Source organism: Cavia porcellus, unplaced genomic scaffold (assembly GCF_034190915.1).
Source record: "Cavia porcellus strain 051 isolate PalLab524CR breed Dunkin Hartley unplaced genomic scaffold, mCavPor4.1 scaffold_6, whole genome shotgun sequence".
Taxonomy (NCBI): Eukaryota; Metazoa; Chordata; class Mammalia; order Rodentia; family Caviidae; genus Cavia; species Cavia porcellus.
The window spans coordinates 82,842,067-82,866,133 of NW_026947489.1; the positions used below are offsets into that span (position 1 = coordinate 82,842,067).

Genomic DNA, 24,067 nt, shown 5'->3' on the forward strand with positions numbered 1-24,067 from the left:
TAGAAGTGAGCTCAGTCAAGGTAAGTGGCTAATTTTTTTTAAGTTTAATAGCTGTTTCTGACATTATTAATCATTCTTTTTACACATGTGCATTGAAGCAGCTGCTATGTACAGGACACAGTGGTAGATGCACAAAAAGTAATCAAGAGAAAGCTTTGCCTCTAGATATACAAATATTAACAAGTATTTAGATAACTGGTGTATAATACTTATATAAATAGCTCTTAGTTATGTACTGGTTTTAAATTCTATAAGTGTTTATATGACTTGGTGCAATGGACAGAGGACCTAAAGGGAAGTAGCTGTGGATCTGGGAAAGTGCGTATGTGTGTGTGTGTGTATCTTTGTCCCATTCCTCATGGACAGAGAGGGATTTGAGAGGGCTCTGTGCTGGGGTCATGTCCATGTGGCCCTTCTCCTCATCCTTGGTCTCCTGGAAGAGACAAATCTCTGTACCTGGGATGCACTGCTCTCACTGCTCTAACTGCCGTGTCATTAGGCATTCTATGTGCTAACCTTTTACATGTATTGTCGTATTTGCATGAATCTTTACAAACCTGTTACTGAGCATAATAAATGACCCCCAAATGCTAGTGGCTTAAAACAGCAAACTCATTTATTCTCACAAGTTTTATGTGGCTTTTTTTTTTCAATACTGGGGATTAAACTCAGGGCCTCTCCCCAGAGATAGGAGAGGGAGAAACAGCAAGAGAGAGACAGTGAGAAAGAGAGAGAGAGAAAGAGACAGAGAGAGAGAGATATGTAGGAGTAGAGGTATAGGAGAGAGAGGGAGGGAGGAGAAAGGTGGGGGAGAGAGACTGTCTGTGCATATGGGCACATGGTAGTCTGTGGATATGAGCATTCACCTGTAACAGTGTGGACATAAAGCCCACACGCATCACAAAGACCATCACACAGGTACACTTGACCTCTTCACAGGTAATAATGAGGCTGTGCCTTTAGTTGAGGGGAGGCCTAGGAAATCACAACTCAGGGAGTATCCTAAGACCAAAAGATTCATTATACTCATAAGCTGTATCCAAAGAGCAATTCCTCCATCCTTAGTATTGGAGACGAGTGAGATTTGCCTTCCTACCCTTGCCAAAGTAGAGCCCCAGAAAGGGAATATGAGTGAAACCAGGGAGTCCCTGCTCAACTCAGAGCTGGAGGTAAATGCACAGTGGCGGCAGGGAGGCCTCTGCTACCCACTGCAGTTCGAGCCTTCTGACGCGGTACTGAGCTCAGGCAATACTCTGTGGGCAAGTCAGTCACCCTCTCTGGTTTGTTTGCTGTATCCCAAAACATGGCTAATGACTGTGGGATTGGGCCCAGGGAAGCGTTCTTAAGGGCTCAGAGACATTAATGAACTGTAATGCCTTAATATTGAAATGCATCTTGTGAACACACAGTATCATTTTCCCACAGGTGAGGCTTGTACACACCTGGGTAGCGACCCTGTGTTTTCCAGGTAGCAGAAAACACACAGGGTTTGGGCAGCAAGGGGGACCAGGATGGGGCAGAAGTCTCTTCAGGGAAGTCCAGGCGACTTCTGGAACCAAGGGGCTGCTCAGGCTTTTTTCCTGTGTCCGGCTGTTGGTTGTCAAGCACTTCCTACAAAATAGGTGCTGCTGTGTGCTTGAAAATAAAGATGATGATCTCATGGAGCACATATTCTAGTCATGGGAAGACAAGAAAACAAATACGTAAGCATGCCTGGCAGGTGCTCTGAGGAATTCAAGTAGGTAAAGTTAGTAACAATGGCAAGACATCAGGAGAGGGCATTGAGCAGATGCAAAGAAGCCAAGAGTTACACTATGGAACGGACACACCTTAGATTGAGGCTAGAGCCACTAGGGTTCTGGGGCAGAGACCAATAGCATGAGACAATTCTCTCCCGTGCTGGTTATGCATCCTCTGCTGTTCTCTAGGGGGGCTGATCTCACAGCCTTGTCCTCACCTTTTGGTTGGTGCCAGCCAAATGAAGACCCTCGCTTGGCTGAAGAAAGAAGCAGGGATAGTAATACTCACACTCACACTCCCTACCATGGCAGTCGGCGGCTTGCCTTCTTCTGTGAGAATTCTGCAGTTCCCACCTGCCCTCCTCAGCCCCTTCCTGGCTGCTCCTCATGTCCTCTGAGACTCCATGGAGTGCGGGTTGGTCTTCTCCAGGAAGCCCTTAGGATTACCCCACAGATGAGCACTGCGTACCCAACTGTCCACACACAATGCCTGGACTTTGTTAGGTCAGGAAGTGCATGAGTTTTGGCCCTAGCCACTCACCATCCCAGGTGAAATATGAACTGCATCCTTAGCGACCACGAGGCTCCTCATCTACATAGCAAAGGCAGCAGAAGCTGGCTCTGCAGTTCCTTAGGATCTCATTGCCCTAGAGGTCTAAACCTTCTTCTTCCCAAACCCTGCCAGCTCCCTAGCTGAAGAAATCCTGTCTATCTACCTACCTCCACATTGTGACTCAGTGCTGCTTACTACCTTGATAACCCATTTATTACTTCTTGGAAAAGCCCAACACTGTGCCTGCTCTTCCTGTTAGAATGCACATTCTGCAGACACATGGGACTTTCCTGTCTTGTTCTGTGTGAACAGCATTCTAGGCCCAACCACATGAGGACTCAGTATATTGAGTGACTTAAGTACATCAAATTCCTCAGCACCTCCACAAGGGCCATGGCCAGAGTCTCGGCAATGCTGACTTCTCTGGATGTGTGTGGAGGTAGAAACCTCCAGGCAGAACAAGTAGGATAACCCCAAGAAGACAGAACACTTTTAATTCATGGAGCAGCTCTAGCTTTTTCATTTCTGAGTGAATAGAGACCTTGATTACCAGAGCCAGTCTCCAGGATCAGCGAAGCCTCTAAGAGGGATGGCTATAAACCTCAGCCAAAGGTTCTAAGAAGCCAAGCTTAAGCAGGTCCAGGAGAGCAGCATCTACTACCCCAAAGCTGCCCACTGTGGTTCACCTGGCCATCCCCAGGACGGCAGGTAGGACCCAGGAAGCCTTGTCAGCAAATGCTGCTGTTCACTGTGCCCTATTTAAGGGCATAGCCTGGTTCCTACAAATAAATCCTTCTTTAGGCCAACTGATAACTCCTGCCCATTGTTCAATTCCCATCCTAGATACCTCCCCTCCCACCCAGTGGGGTGCCACTGTCACCAGGTCAACTCTTCACTCCCAAAGAAATCCAAACAGCACAGAGGTGAATCAATCAACCTTTAATGTCCAAAAGAGGCATGGATGCAGAGCATAGGAGATATGGCAGGGGCTCAGTCCCTGCTCCAGAAATGAGGGAGATGAACACAAACCAGACACTTTCAATGGCCACACAAAGTCTGGAAGGGCAGGAAGAAACACAGATTTGGACATTCATAAAAAAAATAAAACCTAAAATCAAACAGTCTTGTACTCGCTAAACAGTTTCACACAGAGAACTCAGTCACCACCCCAGTTTCTGCCCTCCCCCATCACTGAAAAGAAAGCTCGGCGCACACTAAGGGCTTGGGGAGGAAATGTTCTCTTTCTTCCCACTAGCTCCAAGAATGGACTGAAAAAAATAATAAAAAGAGCTGGACAGCCCACCCTCCCCCAGTGTCAACCCTACACAGGAGTTTTGAATGAGTCATGAGAATCAGCAGCTCTATCAGCAATGATCACCCCACCCCACCCCCACCCCATTCCTATGTCATCAGACAAGATTTCCCCTGCATCCTCCCTGGAATCTCCTCTTGCTCACACTATCTTACTTCATCTCCTGTTGTCTGAACTATACCACTGCAAACTGACCTCCAAAGTTCCACCAAAGTCCCTCTTGGCTCTTTATCATTTCCATCCTTCCCTCCCACTGGAGGCTGCAACTGTCCAAAGTCACTCCCCCCTTCACTGGGACCTAGCTCCAGGACAGTCAATGGCATGGTCATCTTGTCCTGGGTGGCCTTGTAAAGCCTTCTCAGGGAGCAGCCAGAGGGCAACTAGCGTCTGGGCTAAATGACTGAGGAGAAGGTGACACTTGTCCTCACCCCCACAACAGACACTCCCAGATGTGTTTAACATAAAGGCCCACTTAGCACTGTGCTTCCTACTACCATACACCCTCTAGAGATTCCACCTGTCTTGCCCCCTCCCCCCAAACCCACACATACACACATACACACACATACAACACAAAGGAGAATCAAGGGAGACATTGATTTGGTTTGATTGCTAAGACCTAACTAAGGAATTACACTCACCAGAAATTCCCTTGCCAGCCAACTAACAACAGGGGCTGTTCTAAGAGAACTTCAGAGGAATGAGAAAATCAAGGGCGAAGCAAGGAGCAGACAGGAGAGAAGAATGTAAAACAAAAAAAGTCAAGCTAATTCTACTTCCAGTATCTTCCTAGCACATCTCTGTGCTAAAAAGAATCAAAAAGGTAATCCATAGACACAGCCCTTACTAAGAAATCCTGACAAACACAGCAAGACAAGTCTGCTCCACACTCCCACACACCACAGACACATCGCAGGGCCCCTTAGGAACCCACCCCCAACCCACCCTCTGCCCCAAGCCATAAAATCACAGTTCAGTGGAATATTCTCCCTGGTACTAGATCAATCCCCTCACTCTCCTTTCTATCCTTCTCTCCTTGCCACTCCTAACACTGTCCCCTCAGAACCTCCCTGCTTCTCCCAAAGCAGCATCCACCATCAGAAGAGGCAGCTGCACAGTTTTAGTTCCACCTCCAGAGACCTATTTCTTTTCCTCAGCCCTCTTAGTTTTTTGGGCTTTGTTGAGGGCTTCTTATTCTGTATAGGGAGAGAATGAGAAAAAGGAGTAGGGGGGTTTACCAAATTTCCTAGTGCAATACAACCCAAAAAATGTTTTTTAAGTCTTGAAAAATAAATGTAAAGCAGCCTTCTTCCCAGGCAACTAAACAGAAAGAAGTTTGGTTTTGTTTACTGCGACATACACATGAAATCGAGTATACAGTCCATGCAGTAGCACAGCCATTGGAGAGGACATTCTGATGCTGGCCCCAGTGCAAAACAGTCCCAGCAACGCCGCCTGCTTGCCATCGCTGCTGCCACCACTGACACCTTTACTACAGCCACCTAGCCTGACTTGAAGAGGAGGATTGCAACTTGACCCAAGTAAAAATAGATGAAGTGCTTTGTCTCGTGTGTGACGTAGCTGCCAAAATTTCGGCCCACGATACAATGCCAGGTAGGATTATATTTCTTGTCAAATTCCTAAAAAAAGAATAAAAGGGAGAGAAGAAAGGTGATTAGGGTACCTGGAAGATAAGTCTGCATGGGAGTCTCTCCTCACAATTCTAGCACTCACACATTTAGTTACTTACCCCGCCTGAACCTCAGAAGCTCAGGTTCTAAGGTTGGCTAGCACGTTCCTCCCTCTCATCAATAATAGACTACCACAAAGGCCGCATTATTTCTCCCTGCCAAGCCTCTAGCAAGCTACTCCCTGGTCATCTCTCTCCCTTTAGCTACCTCACCCTTTCACACCACTGTTTACCGTCCCTGGAATTCTTCAAACAAGGCAATCAGAGAGGCCAGTGGAATGAAGGGCCCTTCTCAGCAGACAGATAGGAAATGGCTACTCCACTGCCAGTCCCATTACTAAATCAGAAATTTCAAAGACCAAAAACTGAGACATTAGAGGAAATGAGGACTAAACATCATTACTAGAAACTAGTTCTATATAACTGACCACTAAAAGCAATCCCATGCATCCGATGTAGGCTACATGCACCTAAAGAATGACCTCAGCCATGAGAGTAAGGCAGGCCCCTCATTCTTATCAGAGACACAAAACCACTCAGGAAATCTCTATGAGCTAATTAAGACAGACAGCTCCCTACAACCCCACTGTCCCACCCATATGCTCAGTTCTAGATGCATCCTCCTGCCATGGGTGTGAAAAGGCAGCAACTCTTCACTAGGGGCCCGTTAATGCTGCCCACCTTAGGTGCTACTCTCTCCCCCACAAGATCTCAACATACAACTTGTCTGCCCTCCTCACAACCCCTATTCCACGCAACTCCAAGAGGTATCAAAGAACAAGGAAGCCAAACCAAGCTTGCATCCCAGATCAAGACTTTTCATGTAATCCAGAAGAGCATGTCATTCCCTGGGTCTCATTTTTCCCATCAGCAAAACAAGAAAGATGGACCAGACAATCTAAAGAGTTTCCTGGTTCTGAGTCTATAATTCTGCATTTATTCGTTGGACAGGATAAGCCACTATATAGCAAGGAGCCAGCAGTCCCAACTGGCTCTGCATCCCTTGGCTCCACATACACAAAAAGAAGTTTCTCAGGACTCCCGAGCTTCCCCTTATCCCATTCATCTGAGGAAGAAAACAAAGTTCCATAAAACTCAAAGATGATTCTACTGACAATATATGGACCAGACAGCCACTACTTTCACATATCCTTCTGAAGATGCCAGATCTGACTTTCAAAAATTGGGACTATGGGGCCAGGGGGCCAGCTACAGCTCAGTGGCAATAAGTGCCTGCCTGGCAAGCACGAGGTCATGAGTTCGATCCACAGTACCAAAATAAATAAATAAATAATAAAAAATTGGGACTATGCCTCAAAAATAGATATAAGTCCTGAAGGGGAACCAAGGAACCTACTTAGCCCCTTGTATTTCTGGTTCAATAGCTCCTCACAGTATTAATCATACCCACTCACACATTCACTTAGGAATTTTGCAGGTACTAAACCTACCACCCCAAGATTGATCATCCTCTTAAAAACAATTATACAAGGCCAAGCATGGTGGTACACGCCTGTTCCAGCACTCTGGAGGCTGAAGCAGGAGGATGGTTTCGAGTTCAAGGCTAACCTGGGCTATATGGTGAATTGAAGGCTAGCCTGGACTACATAATGAGAGGCCCTATCTCAAGAAAAAACAAAAACAAAAAACCCATTAGACAATGTTTTTTGTACCTGTGGGTTTCATATCCATTGATTCAACCAACCACAGACTGTAAACATTCAGGAAAAAAATTGTGTTTGTACTGAACGTATATATATTTCCCCCTTTTTATTATTCCCTTAACACTATTTAGATAGCTGTCACACTATATTAGTGATAAGTAATCCAGAATTATATGCAGTATTAGCGCATTTTACAGGAGGTATGTAAGAATCTGTAGATTTTGGTATCTGAGGGGGTTCCTGGATCCAGTTCCTCTCAGAAACCAAGGGATTGTATCTTCAGGCCCATCTTTTCCTTAAAGAATGTAAGGAGGGGTGGGGAAGAAAAATAAATAAATAAAAATTTAAAAGAAAGAATGTAAGGAAAAGGGAATAATGCAGTAACGTGGATTATCTGAAGGATAACCACCTTTTTCTTTTTTAAGTATTTTGGGCTGGGGTCCTGTTAATATATTTCAGGCTGGCCTTAAACTGTGTAGCCCAGGTTAGCCTTTGAACTCACAGCAATCCTCCTGCCTCACCCTCCTGAGTCCTGGGTTTACAGGTGTGTGCCACCACACCTGGCAAGAATACAGCATTAAAATGATGCAGTTTCCTGAAAGTTTATACATGATCATATATTACTTATTCAACTATTATTGGATAATTCTGAATTGAGCCAGTAATATTTAATTCTGAAACTTCTTTGCCTAGTCTTGTCCTTCCACAGACCTTACAGTCATATAATTATCCGTAAATGTAAATAAACATGAGTGGACATCTTACTAAGAACTCCAAAGCTAAATGCTTTGGCAATTCAGACCCATTCCCTAACTTGTCTGCTTTGTAGTTCCTAGAGTTTTGTGTACATAGAATATATCTGCTTTATGTCCCTGGTTCCAGTCCTCCATGAGTGTAGCACAGGTTCCAACCCCATCCCTGGTCACCATTCACAGTTCTTCAGGCATACCTTCTTGATATAAGCAGCAATGTCCTTCTCTATGTTGTACTTTTCCATAGCCTGTGTGGCGCAGTCAACAGCATCCTGTTGCATGTCCTCAGACATGTCTGCGTTCTTGATCACTGCCTTTCGGTCAGACATCGTGACACTGCAGAAAGAGCAGAAAGGTGAGGCTGACAACTGAACATGAACTGCTGGGTGAGAGACCTCAGGGGGACAGGGGGAAGTATAGAACACACAGACATGAGACCATCATGAGAGGTAGCGCCTAAGCTTTTAGCAGAAACATGGCTCTTACTCCTTGAAAATACAGGGCAAGGAGGAAAAAAGACATGAGCCATCAGTTTGTATCACATGTAAAATGAGACTATTCTAACTCTAATACCTATTTCCAACATTCCAAACAGCACTGATAGCAAAATTAGTATTACAAGAGATCACCTACCTGTGTCTTTGGACAAGTTAACCTTTGTGTTAAGTCCTCATTTGTATATCAGGGACTGTAGGGTTATCCTGAAGATAAATCAGGTGCATAACATCTAAACAGAATAGGCCCTTGATTTAATGATATAATTTACATTACTAATATCAATAGAAAGAAGATGGCCTAGCTAGAAATCAGTATTCCTAACTTCTGGTCCTGACTATGAACATTGTGGTCATGAACAAGTCCACTGGCCTATGAATTGATTACCTCCATTTTAGCTGTTAAGTCAGTTCTCTTTTGGAGGTTGCTATAAGAACTAATGTTACATGACAGCACCTACAAACATAGAACATTTATACAGGGAGCTGTCCATTGGTTAGGTTCAGCCACCACCTTTTTATAAAATAAAATTCTGAAGCTAGGCATGGTGGCACATGCCTGTAATCCCAGAACTTGGGAGGCTGAGGCACGAGGATCATTGTGAGTTGGGGCCAGCCTGGGCAACAAGGTCAGCCTGAACTACATAGTAAGACTTTGTCTCAAAATGACCAAAAGAAAAAAATCTGTAGGAACACATTACAATGATAGAGTTGGATAGTGATGAAAATGTATGGTTCCTAAAACCTAAAATATTTACTAGGTTAAAAAAAAAAAAAAAAAAGAAGTTGCTAGTCTCTTTCATACAAACAAAAAAAGGGCAGAGTACCTTCTGGGCCACCGGATGTCCAGTGGGGAAGAGGTTAACAGCCTTCTCCTACATGCCCAGTACTGCCACACCCCTAAGAGGCAGAGAAGCTGGGGCAGCCTTACTCAGCAGACTATTCACAAATGCTATGCTATGTCATGTCATCTCGTCCTCCCTCTACTTCTCCACTCTCCTCACTATAGAGTTCAATCATTAAGCTCAATGTAATTTCTGAAAGCTCTAGATTTTAGATCCAACCCTAACAAGTTGTTATTTCTCTGGATTTTGGGCTCATGTAAAATTTACTCATTCAAAAAGTACAAACCTATGAGATAAAGTCAAGGATTATGTTGGTGAATAATTTGTTTTCCTTACAGGTATTTGAGTCCTCCTTTTACCTATATAACACAGGCCTGGGGAAAAATCTGTATATAGAGGGGGAGAAAAAAACCCAGAGAAAAGTGAAGAACTGATGTTTCAACAGCCCTGTTACCCATTTGTCACCTGGGCCTTGGCATTCATCCTGTAGAATAGAATCACAGCACCCAGACAGAACCTACACAGACTATCTGAGTTGAGAGGAAGCCCTGCCTGGCAGTCCACAATATGTGAAATATTTGCAGCAGTAGAGGAGATGAGCTGCTAAGCCCTGCCCTCTGTTCTCAACCACATTTCATCACACAAAGCAGTAACAATCCCTTCATCCCACCTCCCCTGGGCACTATTGTGTATGCAGCCAGCCCAATGGGCAAAAGATGCTGTCAGTCTGGACCTGCTATACAAGGTGATCTCTTGTGTAAATACTGTCTGCTTCAGGACAGATCCCTGGTATCATTCCAAGCCACTCTGATCTCCAGGTCCACACTAAGACTAGATGGGATGAAAGGAAAAGCTGAACTTGAGAATATTATTTCAACCTGCGCCAGATGTATAGAATGGCAGCCTGTTAGCCCTTGCGTGGATCCAAGGCACCTTCACCTGGCACTGTCAAACTAAGCAGAGCTCCTTTCACTCAGCAGTCACTGTCAGAGAACAAGGGGTCAGTAATCAGTACCCTCTACCCCCATACTCCAGAGAGGAAAAGTCCGAACCTGAAGAAGTTTCTGAGGGCCCATATGTGTTAAGAAAATGTCAGGCAAACCCTGTCCAAGGCCTGACTAGCCTAGCCATGTGACCTTGGGCAAAGAAATGTATTAAAAAAAAAAAAAAAAAAAGGCTGAAATGACTAAAATGGGGCAACCTTAATGACTCTGAGCAAAGGTATAACAGCAGTACAGAAGTGTTATTATAAGGCTTTGTATAAGTGAAGAAATACAGTGTCACCTGGTGGCCTATTCCAGATTACCACTCAGAAGGGGGCACTGTTTACAAATCCATAGGTGAAGGTGAGGCCTGGTACAGACAACGAAGTCAAAGTATGAAATTGGCACCATTTTGCCAGCAGTTCACCTGCTTCACCGCCTCATTCCCAAAGTCCAACGGAACAACTTTGTCACAGTAATTAAAAGCCACCATACTCTCCAGGAGAGAGCCTGCAGTTACATAATGTTGGTCTTGTGACAACAATGCCACAATTCACCACCACCGGCCCCTCGGACACCAGAGGGAGGTTAAGGCCCAGCCCCAACCAGCCCTCTGTCCAAGGTGCCGGTGAAAAAAGAATAGGGAGCTGCCCAGACTAGTCCCTCCCTCCTGGGGAAAAAAAAGGGACCTGAGCCTCCGGATATAAGGATGGCCAGAGGGCCCCAAGCCAGCTGCTTCGGTCACGAGCCCTTTGAAAAGCAAAAGAAGCACTCCAGGGCAGTTATCCTTTCTCCGGTTTTGCGACGACAAAAAAAAAAAAAAAAGAAAGAAAGAAAGAAAGAAAGAAAGAAAGAAAGAAAGAAGAAAGAAAAAAAAAAACGCTGAGCCTCTTAATGACACGGAGTCTTCCCCATTCGCCAACATACAAATGCTCTGATTTCTTCCCTCCAGATCTCCAAAGGGACCGTACCCTCCGCCTTCGCGTCCTCTGGGAAGCTGCGGTCCCGAGGGCAGCACCCGGAGAAGGAGGTGTCCCCTCCTCCCCACTCTGGCCACAGCCGCCCGGCCAGGTCCGCAGGCCGCGCTCGGTCGGGCGCCCTCCCCCGCCTGGCCTGGAGCGGCGCGGAGTAACTGGGCGTCCTCGCCGCAGGAAGGACGCCCCAGAGGGTGGCGGCGAAGGCGCCGCGTCACGCCCGCGCCCTCTCCACCCCCTCTCCCCTGGCCCCAGACACCCGAGGCCTCCACACTACAGAGGCAGACCCTCGGGGTGGGGGCTGGCAGCTCCGCAGTCCGGCGCCTCCGGCGGCGCCACGAGGGTCACCGGGACTCGGGGTGGCGCAGGCTGGTTGTGCAGGCGGGAGGGGCATCGGGGGCGCGCGAGGGGACCAGCTCGCTCGGGCCTGAGTTACAGCTTGGCGCTGCGAAAAGCGAAGAGGCCACCCTCGAAGGACGCATGGCCGCCGCCCGGGGCCGCCCGCTCCCGCCGCTCACCTTCACGGAGCAGAGTCCGCACGGCCCCGGGGGAGCAGCGATGGGCTGAGGCAGAGCACCGGCAGGGGCGGTGTCCCCTGGGCTGCTCCTACAGCAGCAGCAGCCGCCGCCGCCGCGGTGTCCGGCTCCCGCAGCCCGGGGCCGAGCGCTCGCACCGCCGTCCGCTCTCCGAGCTTCCCCGGCCGCCTGCGCTCCGCCCGCGCTCCGCCTCGCGCCGCCCGCCCGCCTGCTTCGTGCTGACGCCTCACCGCTCCGCTCCACTCCGCTCCACCGCTGAGCGCGGCCGACGCGCTGCCCCGCCTGAAATAGCGCCCCGCCCCCGCCCCCCTCCCGCAGCGCGCGCCGCCATTCGCGCTCCCCATTGGCTGAGCCCGCCCGGCCCCGCACTGCGGGCTTCTCCCCGCGCCGCTCTCGCCCTACATCTTGTTTCCTCCCACAATGCCTCGGGGCGGAGGGGGGCGGGGAGGAGAGCTGAAGAGAGTGGGGGGAGGGAGCTGAGGTCGTCACAAGAGAAAAAAGAAGAATGCAGACCTTTTCGACCCGGGTTGGGAAGGCCACGTCCTGGAGAAGAGGAGGAGGGGCGTGGAGACCCCGATACCAGGGAGAAAAAAGAAAGAGAAGGGGGTGGAGGTTTCAGACCCAAGGAGCGAATAGAAGGGGTACAGGTCCCAATCCAGATCACCAACCTCAGGAAAAAAGACAGGACAGGACATCGCTTTCCGAAGGACGGGCTGCCAGCCGCGTTTTGAAGTAGAGGCATCAACAACCCCCATGTACCCCACCCCTCAGGTTCTGGCAGGGTCCCTTCGCCCTCCCACTCAGCCTTTGTTCCTGTGTCTGAAGGCCACAGACTTACCTCCCAGCTGGGGCCCCAGGCAGTATTGTGTTCAGAGAGATGGAGGCTGACCCTAAGCAAAACCGAGAGAGGGAGCTTTGTCTTGGGGGCTACACAGGCCTCTGCTGTCTTCACAGGTTTATGGCCTTGGGGTGAAAGTAAGCGGTCTCCTGTCAAATGACCCCACCTGTCTAGTTAGACAAGATTAGGGGTGAACAGAACCCCCTAGAGATGTAGCCCAAAGCCTGTCAGTACTGTAAAGACTTAAAAACCACGTTAGAGAGAGCCAAGGTTTGGAGAGGGTAGAGCCCTTGCCAGACCAGCACTGGTCGGACTAGACTTGCGCAGCAGCAGGAGAAAGGGTACCTGGCACCAGGTCCTGTGTAGGTGGTCAAGGCTGTGTGTGTGTGTGTGTGTGTGTGTGTGTGTGCGCGCGCGTGGGTGGGTGGGTAAACGTGCACACTGAAGAATGTCGCTGTCCTCCACTCTACTTTTTTTTTTTTTTTTTTTTTTTTTTTTGTGCCAGGGATCTAACTCTCAGGCAGGCGCTTATGCTGCTGAGCTAAACCCCGGTCGGGAAATGGCTTTTCTTGCCTGAGTGTTTCATATAGGAAATCTTAAGGGAGTCTAGCGTCTTCACTAAGAGCCAGGCATTTTACCCACATAGTGGGAATTCTTTTCCCCTTCCCTGCCCCAAGCCACAGTCAAAAAGTCGGACTTGCCTTGGCCCTGACCTGCTCTGATTGGGAGACTCTTGTTAGTGTTCGGGATGTCCCAAGGGAAACCTGGAAAACTGTTCCCTCTGGCGTCTGCTTTCCATAGCTGTCTTTTCCTCTCCTCGATCAGGGATTCTAGAGAAACAGGCAAGACTGGGGTATCTGTCTCCCTCACAGAAAGGGTATTCTGATGTCAGTTCTGTGTTAATGGGGGGAGGGGCACCAGTGTTAATGGGGGGAGGGGCACCAATGGGGAAAGAGGAACGAAACAAGGATGGGTTTATTCACTTGGGGCTTTTGCAGAGCTAGCGTCATTCATTAACTTGCAGCCCCTTCCGAATCCTAAGAATCAGAACTGGTGTGTATAACCATACAGGTTGTAGGTTGTTCACTGCACGAGGGTATCTAGCTGAAGAAACAAGTGAAGACTAAAATATAGCTTCCAGTCTATTCACTAAGCTGTATGTCCTGGTAGAGGCCAGTATCCACCTTTGTGACCCTTTTCAAGTGTACATAAAGGTGTTTATGAATCAACAATGGCCCTTCAAAGGCCATGCTGCCAGAGCATAAATTCTTCTCCTCCCTGCTCCCCTAACCTGGAGTGCAGTAGGGAAAGAGTTCAGTTATTCCTAGTATGGGTTGTAGTGGGGTGGAAGTAGGACAATGACAAGAGTCAGAGCCAAGACTTTTGGCTTTTCAGAAATGTGGCTTAGCGTGTGTGTATGTGTGTGTGACAAGGGCCAGACTCCATAGGGTCTGAGGGGCACTTATTAATAATAGTATGGTTTATAGGTAATAATTACCTTTCTAGAACCCTCACTCTGCACCAGGCTCTATTCTCAGCATTTCCTTTTTTTTTTTTTTTTTTTTTTTTTTTTTTTGTACTGGGGATCAAACTCACGACCTCCCACTTGCCAGGTAGGCATTTACACTGCTGAGCTAAATTCCCCATTCTCAGCATTTCAAATATAGTGAATTCTATTTAACTCTGGGAACTGTCTTTTAAAGTGAATATATTACTACTCCCCCCTGCAGTTGAGCAAACGTCAACTTACAGAAGTTCTCAGGGTCCAGGGATATAGCTCTGTGGCACAGCACCTATCTGGCAAGTAGGAGGTCATGAGAAAAAAAAGAAGTTCTGCGGTGAGGGATTTAGCTCAGTGGTGCTAGCACTTGTCTGGCAAGTGCAAGGTCATAAATTCAATCCCCAGTACCAGAAAAAAAAAAAAAAAAAAAACAATTGTAACTTGTCCAAGATTACCTAGAAACTATTGTTCTACAGGACACAGTTTACGAAACTTGTGTTAGACTGACTGTGGTGGTTAAAGTGGAGTGTCGTCTAGCCTGGATGCTGCCCAGGGGATTAGTAAAGCCTCCTTCTGAGTGTGTCTTATGAGTGTGATCTTGGATCCATATATGGTCCTTTGATCCCCTTCTTCTCTATCACTGTTCCCGTGCTCTGCTTCCTGGCCACCGTGAACCAAGCATTGCATTAAACCACACCCTTCTGCCACAATATTTCTGCCTTGGAGTCAGCCAACCACGTACTGAATCTTCTGAAACCATGCGTGAAATAAACCTCTCTTCTCTTAAGTTATAGGTGTTGGGTAATTTCTCCCAGCAATAGGAAAGCTGACCAATGCATTAATGATTTATATGCAGTGCTGATTGTCCAGGATAGTTACTGTGCAGTACAGTAACTATTATGATATGTCTGCTTAACTTGGTGGACATTTTTTATTTCACGCTGCTGTTTGTGACTGCCTAGTTTTCTGCTCTTTAGAGAGCAGTCGTGTCTTTTGATTTCAAAATCAGAGGAAAGTATTATTCTCTCATTTAAGGAACCCTTACCCTGTGTCTACTTCATTAACTTTAAGGTTTGAACCCTGAGGTCCCTTTCATATCTAAATCTCCCCTTCCCTATGAGTGCTTCTCAGGCTCTGCACACACACACACACACACACACACACACACACACCTCGTGGTTAACAATCTTGCTCTTCAGGCCAGGATGCTTTGATTCTAACCTGTTTCCACCACTCACCAGCTGTGCTCATCTGGCCAAACTATTCAGTATCTCCAAAGTTTCATTTTCCTCATCTATAAATTGAGAATAATATCTACAGTATTAAGAGAAAATGTACAAAAACTCTTGGCATAGTAACTGGTCCATAAAAGTAATTAATAAATGTTAGCCATCATCTGTGTCATTCTTCCAGACTTTTCCCATTCCTGTACTTCTTATCTCCTTTCATGGCCTCATGATCTATGCATGAACAAACCAGAAACCTGGGAGCCTCCCCCCACTATGTCTCCATCACCACTTAACTCCTGGCTATTTTGCAGTCCACATCATTCTGTCTCATTATGGATGTTCCACATCATTAGCTCATCACTTTTCCCAGTTGATCCCCCACCTCCATTCTTTTTTCTCTACTGCAAATCTACACTGCAGCAATCTATTGAAATGCAGATCTCCTCAACAACTTCCCAATCTCATGCTCAGAATAAAGGCTGTGCTCTTTCACATACCTGTCTCTCTGCCTTATCTCCCACACTTACATCTCACTTTTCCTGCTCTACTACCACTACCCATCAACTTCCCATGTATCCCCTTTTCACCTGTAAGGTTCCAAATTTCCTTTGGGGCCTTCCCTGAACCACACAGGGAAATGCACATCCCTCTTTTATGCTCTGTAACATCCAGGCCTCATCACTGACTACTTTCTATTAATTTTTCAATCTTAAGTTTCACTATAGTTCCTTATAAGCAGAATTCACATCTTATTTATGTGTGGACTGCAGGACTAAACCCAGTCCTGACAACATGGGAGTTCTCTAAGTATTGGTTAAACTGGTCATAACCATCAGTGGCTAAAAAGGACAGTCTGAGAGTCACTCCATCTCTCCCTGCACCCAAAGCATGATGTACAAGCTTTCTCTCTGTCTCCCCAGAACTAGTCACATGTGCTGTTTATACAAAGCCCTTCCTGCCCAAACAAATTGCCAGCTAAGATAAATCATTGTCAGCCATGGAAAAAGGCCAGCCCTGATTTCTGCATTGACTTCCTCCTCACACTGTCTATGGGGTATTTGACTGAAATCTTTATAAGGAATGACAATCAACTTCAGCTGACTGAGTCAGAGGAAATAGATTGTGGGCAGAAGGCATTTTGCCATGCCCTTTAGTTAACCTGGTACCAGGGCTCCAGGATATTGGAGAAGGATGATAAACACAGGACATTCCCATTACAGCACAAACCCTGGTGCCATCCCGCTGCTGGGGAAGTAAGCAACAAGCAACACGAACAGAATTTTTGGAATCTGCCCCAATTCCTTTCTGACTTCTTGGGTAGCCTTCCAAGACATATTTCCCTAGGCAACTATTTATCTAGCACCAACTGTTATCCTTCGTCCTCCCCAGACTCCCTGAAACCTGGAGGAGCCAGCCAAGGTCAGCCAGGTGACTGCAAACTAGGGAAACAAGCACTGGACTGGAAATCAGGAAAGAAATCTCAAGTCTAGTTTGGATGCTAGTCATTCCACCTCTCAGAATCTGGGTTTCTCCATGGAAAAAAATGCAGGCTGGATGGGCTATCATGTTGCTGTCAGTTTCAAAGTCTATGATTATCTGATTTTACAAAGAGTATTTTCCTCATGGGTCAGAGAAATTTCTCAAACCAGGATTCTTCACATCTCATGAAGTTTAAAATGCCCTTTTTCTGATCACTGTCGGTGATCCACTCAGTCAGAATCCATGCTAAGTGTATTTACTGAAAATTGGGATATAATTTTGTTCATTTTTGTATTCTCCCAAGAAACAACCTCCCTTAACCCCTCAACCATCAGTGAATCATTGAGAGCTTCATCTAAAACAATGAAGCAAGTGGCCACCAAGAAGGAGCCAGCGAGGAGATGCTCCAGTAAAAGCAGAGTTGTTCAGGTCACAACTCCTCAGTACTTAGGACACAACTCCTTCTTTATTGCCTGGACACCCCTCAGAAATCCTATCCCTGCTGCAGGAGAATCAAGACAATCATATGGAATTTCTTGGCCCTTGACTATTTGAAAAGGGCAAGTTAGAGTTCTTTGGTGCAAGAAACACCTACAGGGAAGGGGGAAGGAACAAGGCAGAGAGGGAAGAAGGTGGACAAGGAAGAAGGGAGAGAAGAGGAAAGAAACAGAAAGAAAAAGGAGAGGAGAAGGGAGAGGAGGGGAAGAGAGGAAGAAGGGAAGAGAGGAAGAAGGGAAGGGAGGGGAGGGGAAGAGAATACATCCATCCAGAAAATCTCTTCCAATTCCAGATAAAACAGCCATGCATTTCCTTGAATCTCCTCACAATGGGCAGATTCCCAGTAAAGGGCATCTGATTGGCCAAACTGGGTCACATGTCTGCCCATGGAAGGAGGAAGGCAGCCTGACTGACCTTCCAAGATTGAGGGAGAAACAGCGCACAGATAAAAACTCCACACTTGTTTCGCTGTCTTGTTATGACTTGGTTTTCCCTATAATACAGAGAGGATAGGAACAAATACTCTGAGGAAGAGACCGGAAAAACCCGAGGCTTATTCTGTAGCATTATAATATAAATTCTAGCAATCTATTGCTTGCTGATTAGAATGACATTGGACTGGTTTCTTCAGCTCAACTTCAGCATATGCAGAGATGGGGACGGCTATCTCAAAGAGAATGAGAGATGCGATGGTAGTTGCTATTGTCTTCCCTAATTTGGAACTTGAGGACCTAAAAAGACTCCATCATCCTGTAATGATTTGATTAGTTCTATAATATGCAATAAGTATATAAAGTGGGTGAAGTTAGGGACAACTATTTGTAAGAAGCTAGAGACAGTTAGATAAGGTAGATCTCCAGTGGACTTGCTTTGAAATCTGTATTTCTTTAAATTGTTTTATATTTTTTATTTTTTTTTAAATGTTCTGTTCTGTTTTGATATGGTTAACCTTACCCTCTTAGAGATGTAAAACAAATAGGTGGGACTGATAATCATATTACGGAGCTTTTGTTCGACCATAAAGCAGAATGGTTTGTAGGGTCACTTTTTTGAATGTCATTCTAAATACTTTAATTCTATAACCTGAACAGCCATTTCGAAGATGACAATTTGTAACTTATCAACTGGCAATTTCTTACCTTTTGTTTGTCTGTAATTTAGTATTATTTCTACCCCTTTTTTTTTATCTCCATGTATTTTTTTTTCTTTTTTCGTTTCCTTTTCTTTAAATAAAAAAATAAAAAAATAAAAAAAATTAAAACTCCACACATGGTTGGAAATAAGAAAACAATATCTAGGCAGCCAGAGACCACAGATGTCTACTCTTCTGAGAGTCTCCAGAAAGGAAGGCAGAAATCAAGGGACATCCTTGTCCACATTGTCATAAAAAGGCACACTATTCACTCCTGCCCTGGGTTTCTTAAGTATAAGGAGAGCATGGTGGAAGGAGCCTTAAAAAGTGAAATCTGCACAACTTCGCCTTCCTTTTTGAGGACATTCTTGAAAAACAAAAGCTAAAAAACTGACTTGTTGGGCATATTGTAGTTTATTCAAGTCGGTAAAAAATGGTGGGGGGGTACATTCTCACTAGGAAAATAGAAGTTCACCTTACCTTTCAACATAAGAAGGTAGGTCTGCTTAATATTTGTATGTTATAGTGTGCATAAGAGCTTCATTGAAATATAACTAACGCCTCACAAAATTCACCTTTCTTGGTGATGCTGGGGATTGTACCCAAGGCCTTACACCTTCTTGCCAAGTTCTGTACCATTCAGCCACATTTCCAGTCCCAAACTCACCTTTCTAAAGTGCAAAATTAATATATCCATAATTTATTGAATGTGTAGAGCTGTGCATACATTACATTGCCTCAAAAAGAAAATCCCAACCCCACTAATGTTTCTGTCTCTATAGATTTGCCTACCCTGGATGTTTCATGTGAATGGAATCATATGATGTGCTGTCTTTTGTGACTGACTTGTTTTAGTAGTATGTTTTCAGAATTTACCTATCTTATAGCATGTCAGTATTTTTTACTATTTTATGGCTAATTAACATTCTATTTTTTGGGTATACCACAGTTTAGTTTTTATCAGTTGATGGGCATTTGGGTGGTTTCCACTTTTTAGCTGTTACGGATAACGTAGATAGGAACATTCATTCATAAGATTTTGTGAAGTTAGGTATGGTGGTACAGGCCTATAATCTCAGCACTTTGAAAGCTGAGGCAGGAGGGTCACAAATTCAAGCTCACCCTGGAAACTTAATGATTTAGTGATGTCTTTTCCAAAATAAATCTTTTAAAAAGGCCTAGGGCTGTAATTCAGTAGTACAGAGCTCCTGGGTTCAATCCCCAGTACCAGAAAAAAAAAATTTATTGTGAGGATACATACTTTCATGTTTCTTGGGCATATACCTAGGTGTGGAATTGCTGAGGTTTGTGTTTAACTCAATACTAATGACCAGATTGTTTTTGGAGCAGTGGCAGCTGCAGCAGGACCATCATCATCATTGTACATTCCTATAGCAGTGTGTGAAGATACGAATTTTTCCACTTTCTCAGCAACACTTATAATTCCTTGGATCACAGCCATTCTAGTAGTTGTGAGGTGTTTGTTCATTTTGGTGGCATTGCAGATTGAACTACATTGTGCTATGTCCCCAGATCCCTTTTTTATTTTTCCCCCAAGACAGGGTTTTGCTATGTAGCTTAGGCTGGTTTTGAACTCACTATGTAGCTTGCACTGGCCTTGAACTTGCAGGGATCCTCTTGCCTTAGCTCCCAAGTGCTGAGATTACATGCACCACCACAGCCAGCTCATTTTATTTTTTATTTTGAGACAGAGTCTTGCTAAATTCCCAAAACTGAACTTGAATTTTCCATACTCCTGCTTCAGCCTCCCAGAGTACTGGAATTGAAATATTCATATACATTTCTTTGATATCTAATGACATTGAGCAACATATCTATGTCTGTATTATATTTATATATCTATATCTGTACCTGTTTATATATCTCACATTGTCATCCAGACTGACCTCACATCATCAGGCCAGCCTCAAACTTATGATCCTTCTATTCCTAGCTTGTTGCATGCTTTTATCCTGAAAAGTTAATGGAATTTGTTCTGCATCTATGAAAATGAGAGGTTTTTGTTCTTTATTCTGTTAATATGGTGTACAATACTCTTTATATGCTGCTATGTTTGTTTTACTAGTATTTGGTTAAGAATTTTTACATCAAGCGGCTGTGGTGTGGCAGGCTGCGGCCCCTCCAGGGGGAGAACCAACAGTGTCTCCTGAGATCCATGTCATGTTGGAACTTAGGACACTGGGAAACCAAGCAACAACTCCCCTCCCTGGTAAGTGGCAGTGGTGTGGCAGGCTGCAGCCCCTCCTCCTCCAGGGGGAGAACCACCAGCAGCTCCTGAGATCTGCACCATGTTGGAACTTAGGGACGCTGGGAAAACCAAGCAACCAGCCTGCCTCCCTGCTAAGCAATAGTGAGCCTACTGGTACATGGGCTGAGAATCAATCATCTCACTTCCCCTATCCCCCTTCTCCTGCCCCCCATTAGCAAATGGGAACCAGAGATCTGAGCATCTCTTGGGAGGTTGACCATAGCAAATAAGGAGGATTTCCATCTACCATCTCTTTGAAGGCAAATATTTTTGTTACAGTTTTGCTTTATTCTGATTAATGGTACTGCTTTATTCAATATTCTGTTTTGATAAGTTCTATAATGTTCTGTATTTGATTTTATTATGCTATACATGATTCAAAGTACAACTATTGTGAAAATGAGATATACTGTGATATCTGTTACTAGTATCCCAGTAACCTGCTGTGAAGTTCTGCACCAATTTCACTACACTGTCTCAGTTGTCTTTATTCTGTCTTGTTCTATTGTATTTTACTACCTTCAAAATAAAAAGAAGAAATCTTTACATCTATATTCATAATAATACATACTTTTATTATAATATATCTGAGGAATACTGGACTCATAAAGTGAATTGGAAAGTGTTCCTTTATAGTCTGTTCTTTTTTTAAGTATAAAGGATTAGTTGCAATTCTTTGATCATGTAGTAGAATTCTCTAGTGAAGGCACAAAATACTAATGCAATCTCTTCATTTGTCATGGGTCTATTCAGATTGTCCATTTCTTGAGGTAGTTTTAACAGTGATATCTAAGGCTTTGTCCACTTTATCTAGGTTATCTAATTTGTCCTCCTATGGTTGTGTATAGTATTCTCTTATAATCCTTAATATGTCTTTAAAGTTGGCAGAAACATTCCCTTTTCATTCCTGATACCAGTAACTTGAGTCTACTACTGTCTTTTTCTTTGTCCATTTGGCTAAAGGTTTGTCAAGTTTTTTTTATCTCTTAAGGGACCAACTTTTAGTTTCACAGACCTTTTTCCTATTGCTTTTCTATTAATAGGGTATTTCATGACTTCTCAGATGATACAAGTTAGTGGATACTCAAGGGACTATTTCTTGTAGCATCTGGATTCAAAATCACTATCTTGTCTGTTGTTCTCTAGAGTAGGGTTCTCCGTTTTAGTGTCTCCTTCCATCACCTCTACCCTTCAGTGATACAAAAAAGAATCATAATGCCAGACTATTATTTGGTATCTGTGGAGGACAAAAATTCCATTACATGCATAAATATTCCTTAAACATCTTTATAAGCTCTATAAAGGAGACAGGAATACATATCAAGAAGCAGCCTTAGACTTCTACAAACTCACTCACAGTGTAGTCGGGGAGTCATATAAATATATAACTATAACATGTCAGACTAAAGGTGACCAAAAATGAGTAAAAGCTCTGGGACCATGGCAAGGAGTGGGGGAATGTGTAATAAGTCTTCCTGAAAGTTAGTCAGGGAACAGAAGAAAGTAAGATTTGAGGGAAGAAAGGAAAAAAGAGGGAAGACTTGAAATAGAAGCCCAGGAGTCAAGCATGGAACTGTAGGGAGCCAGAAATGGCAGGGACACTATGTGCTGGAGAAAAAGAGCAGGCTGTACAGAAAAGCCAGGACCAGACTCTCAAGAGCCTCCAGGATGGGCCAGAGAGCTACAGCCTTGCCCTTGGAGAAGCGGAGAATACACAGAAGGGCTCTGAGCAGGACAGTGACAGAATGCACCTTGTTAGGTGTTATAATTTGGATCTTGAATGCCCCAGAGGCCCACATGTTGAAGGGTTGGTCCTCAGCCCATGATGCTACAAGTAGTGGTGGAAACTTTAAGAGGAGGGGCTTAGTGGAAGGAAATCCAGTAATTGGGGTACACCCTTGAAGAGGGTATGGGACCTGACTCCTATCTCTCCTTCCTCCTTTATCTTCTTTCTTTGGCTTCTTTTTTCCCTTCCTGCCTCCTCCTTTTTTTCTTTTTCCTTTCTTTCTCTCCCTGTTGCTTTCCTCTCTGTCTCTCTCTCTCGCTCTCTCTCTCTCATTCCTGGTGACCGTGAGACAGATGAACAGGCCTCCTCTACCACTCACTCCTACCATAATGTACTGTTCAGGCCCAAAGCAACAGGGCCAAGTAACCATGGACTGAAGCATCTGAAATCATGAGCTAAAGCAAACCTTTCCTCTCTATTTCATCATAGTCACAAAAGGCCAACTATCAGTAGAATTTGGAACATCAACAGAAGCCTTAGTTAGGTTTTCAGACTTTATAGTGTTGTCCACTCCTGTAGAAGCCAGGAGAAGTGGCTGTCTTCTCCAGCTTTGATCACTCCTGGTTTGGGACTCTCTTCTTTTGACTTCTGTAGGACAGCATTTCCCTGGATGCCTTTCTACTCTCTGCCTAGTCCTTCTAATATCCTCTGCAGGATCCTCTTCCTCTACTCATCCTTTGAATGTTGGTGCTCCTTAGGATACTGTTCTAGATCCATTTCTGTTCATCCTTGGTGGTGTTGCCGGGCCTTCAATGACCATGTGTAGACTGGCAATTCTTTCTCTGCTTTAGACCATAAGATCTAACTGCCCATTGGATATACGTATACTCACTGGAATTAAGTCTAGCTATAAGTAAAGAAAAATCCCATGTACAGTGGCTCAGATAGGATCAGTGTTTGTTTCTGTTTTGGCTAAAAGGAATTCAAGCTGGGAATGGTGGCATTAGCGTATAATCTTAGCATTCTGGAAGGCTGAAGCAGGAGGATCATAAAGTTTGATTTCCACTTGGGCAATGTAAGGCTATTGTGTCTCAAAATTTAAAAGAGCTGGGGGGGGGGTAGCTCATAGTGAGTGCCCTGGGTTCAACCCTTCATACCGCTCCTAAAATATCCAGAAGTTTTAACTCCAGGCATTAGATATGTTGATTATATTATATATACTTTCAGGATCTCAGGATCAGAATCTTTCTGTTATTCTGAAACTTTCTTTTTTAAAGTACTGGGGATTGAATTTGCCAAGGTTGGGGTCAAACTCATCATCTTCCTGCCTTAGCCTTATTCTGCCACTCTCAACCCTTGGCTTTCATCTCATGGTCTAGGATAGCTGCCCAGACTCCAACAGGAAAGAGGAGAGGTGCAACCATGCCTCGTCTTTAAAGACACTTCTCTGAAGACACACCATCCGTACCTATGTCCTGTTGGCTAGAACTTAGAGGACCACATTTGGCTTCAAGGGAGACTGACCACTGTGGTCTTTACTCTGAGTGACCAATTGTCCATTCAAACAAGTGGAGAGGAGAACAAATAAGCAGTTCTCCCAGAGAGGCCCCATGAATGTCCACTCAGCCAAGAGCCTTCTTTCCTTACTTCTCCATCTCATAACAGTCTAAGTCATTCGAAGTTGTTCAGGGCAGAATCCTGGGATTCGTATCTCTGAAATCTATTTCTTAGTCTCTTTAGCTTCAAACCACTGTTATCCTCCAGATCAACTACAAAAGCTTTACCTGTGGACCCCCAACCTTTGTTCTCAAATGCATTCTCTACCTGTACATTGCCCGAACAGTATCCCTGGC

At 44.9% G+C, this 24,067-nt stretch overlaps 1 protein-coding gene across 1 annotated transcript; it reads right to left on the reverse strand.

The window, feature by feature from the left end:
* Positions 1 to 3,216: 3,216 nt before the first annotated feature.
* Positions 3,217 to 11,715, reverse strand: Dynll2 (dynein light chain LC8-type 2). Its single transcript, XM_063251234.1, has 3 exons — positions 11,525 to 11,715; positions 7,908 to 8,046; positions 3,217 to 5,244 (listed from the first exon to the last, which is right to left on the reverse strand). The coding sequence occupies exons 2-3, from the start codon at positions 8,037 to 8,039 to the stop codon at positions 5,107 to 5,109; spliced, it is 270 nt and encodes an 89-aa protein (XP_063107304.1). The 5' UTR covers positions 8,040 to 8,046; positions 11,525 to 11,715; the 3' UTR covers positions 3,217 to 5,106.
* Positions 11,716 to 24,067: the final 12,352 nt, after the last annotated feature.

Excerpts from the sequence above, each read along its gene's own strand:
- Dynll2 (XM_063251234.1), bottom strand. The coding sequence starts at position 8,039 with ATGTCTGACCGAAAGGCAGTGATCAAGAACGCAGACATGTCTGAGGAC. Across the intron at positions 5,245-7,907 it reads TTGCTGCTTATATCAAGAAG|GAATTTGACAAGAAATATAA; the intron begins GTATGCCTGAAG and ends TTCTTTTTTTAG.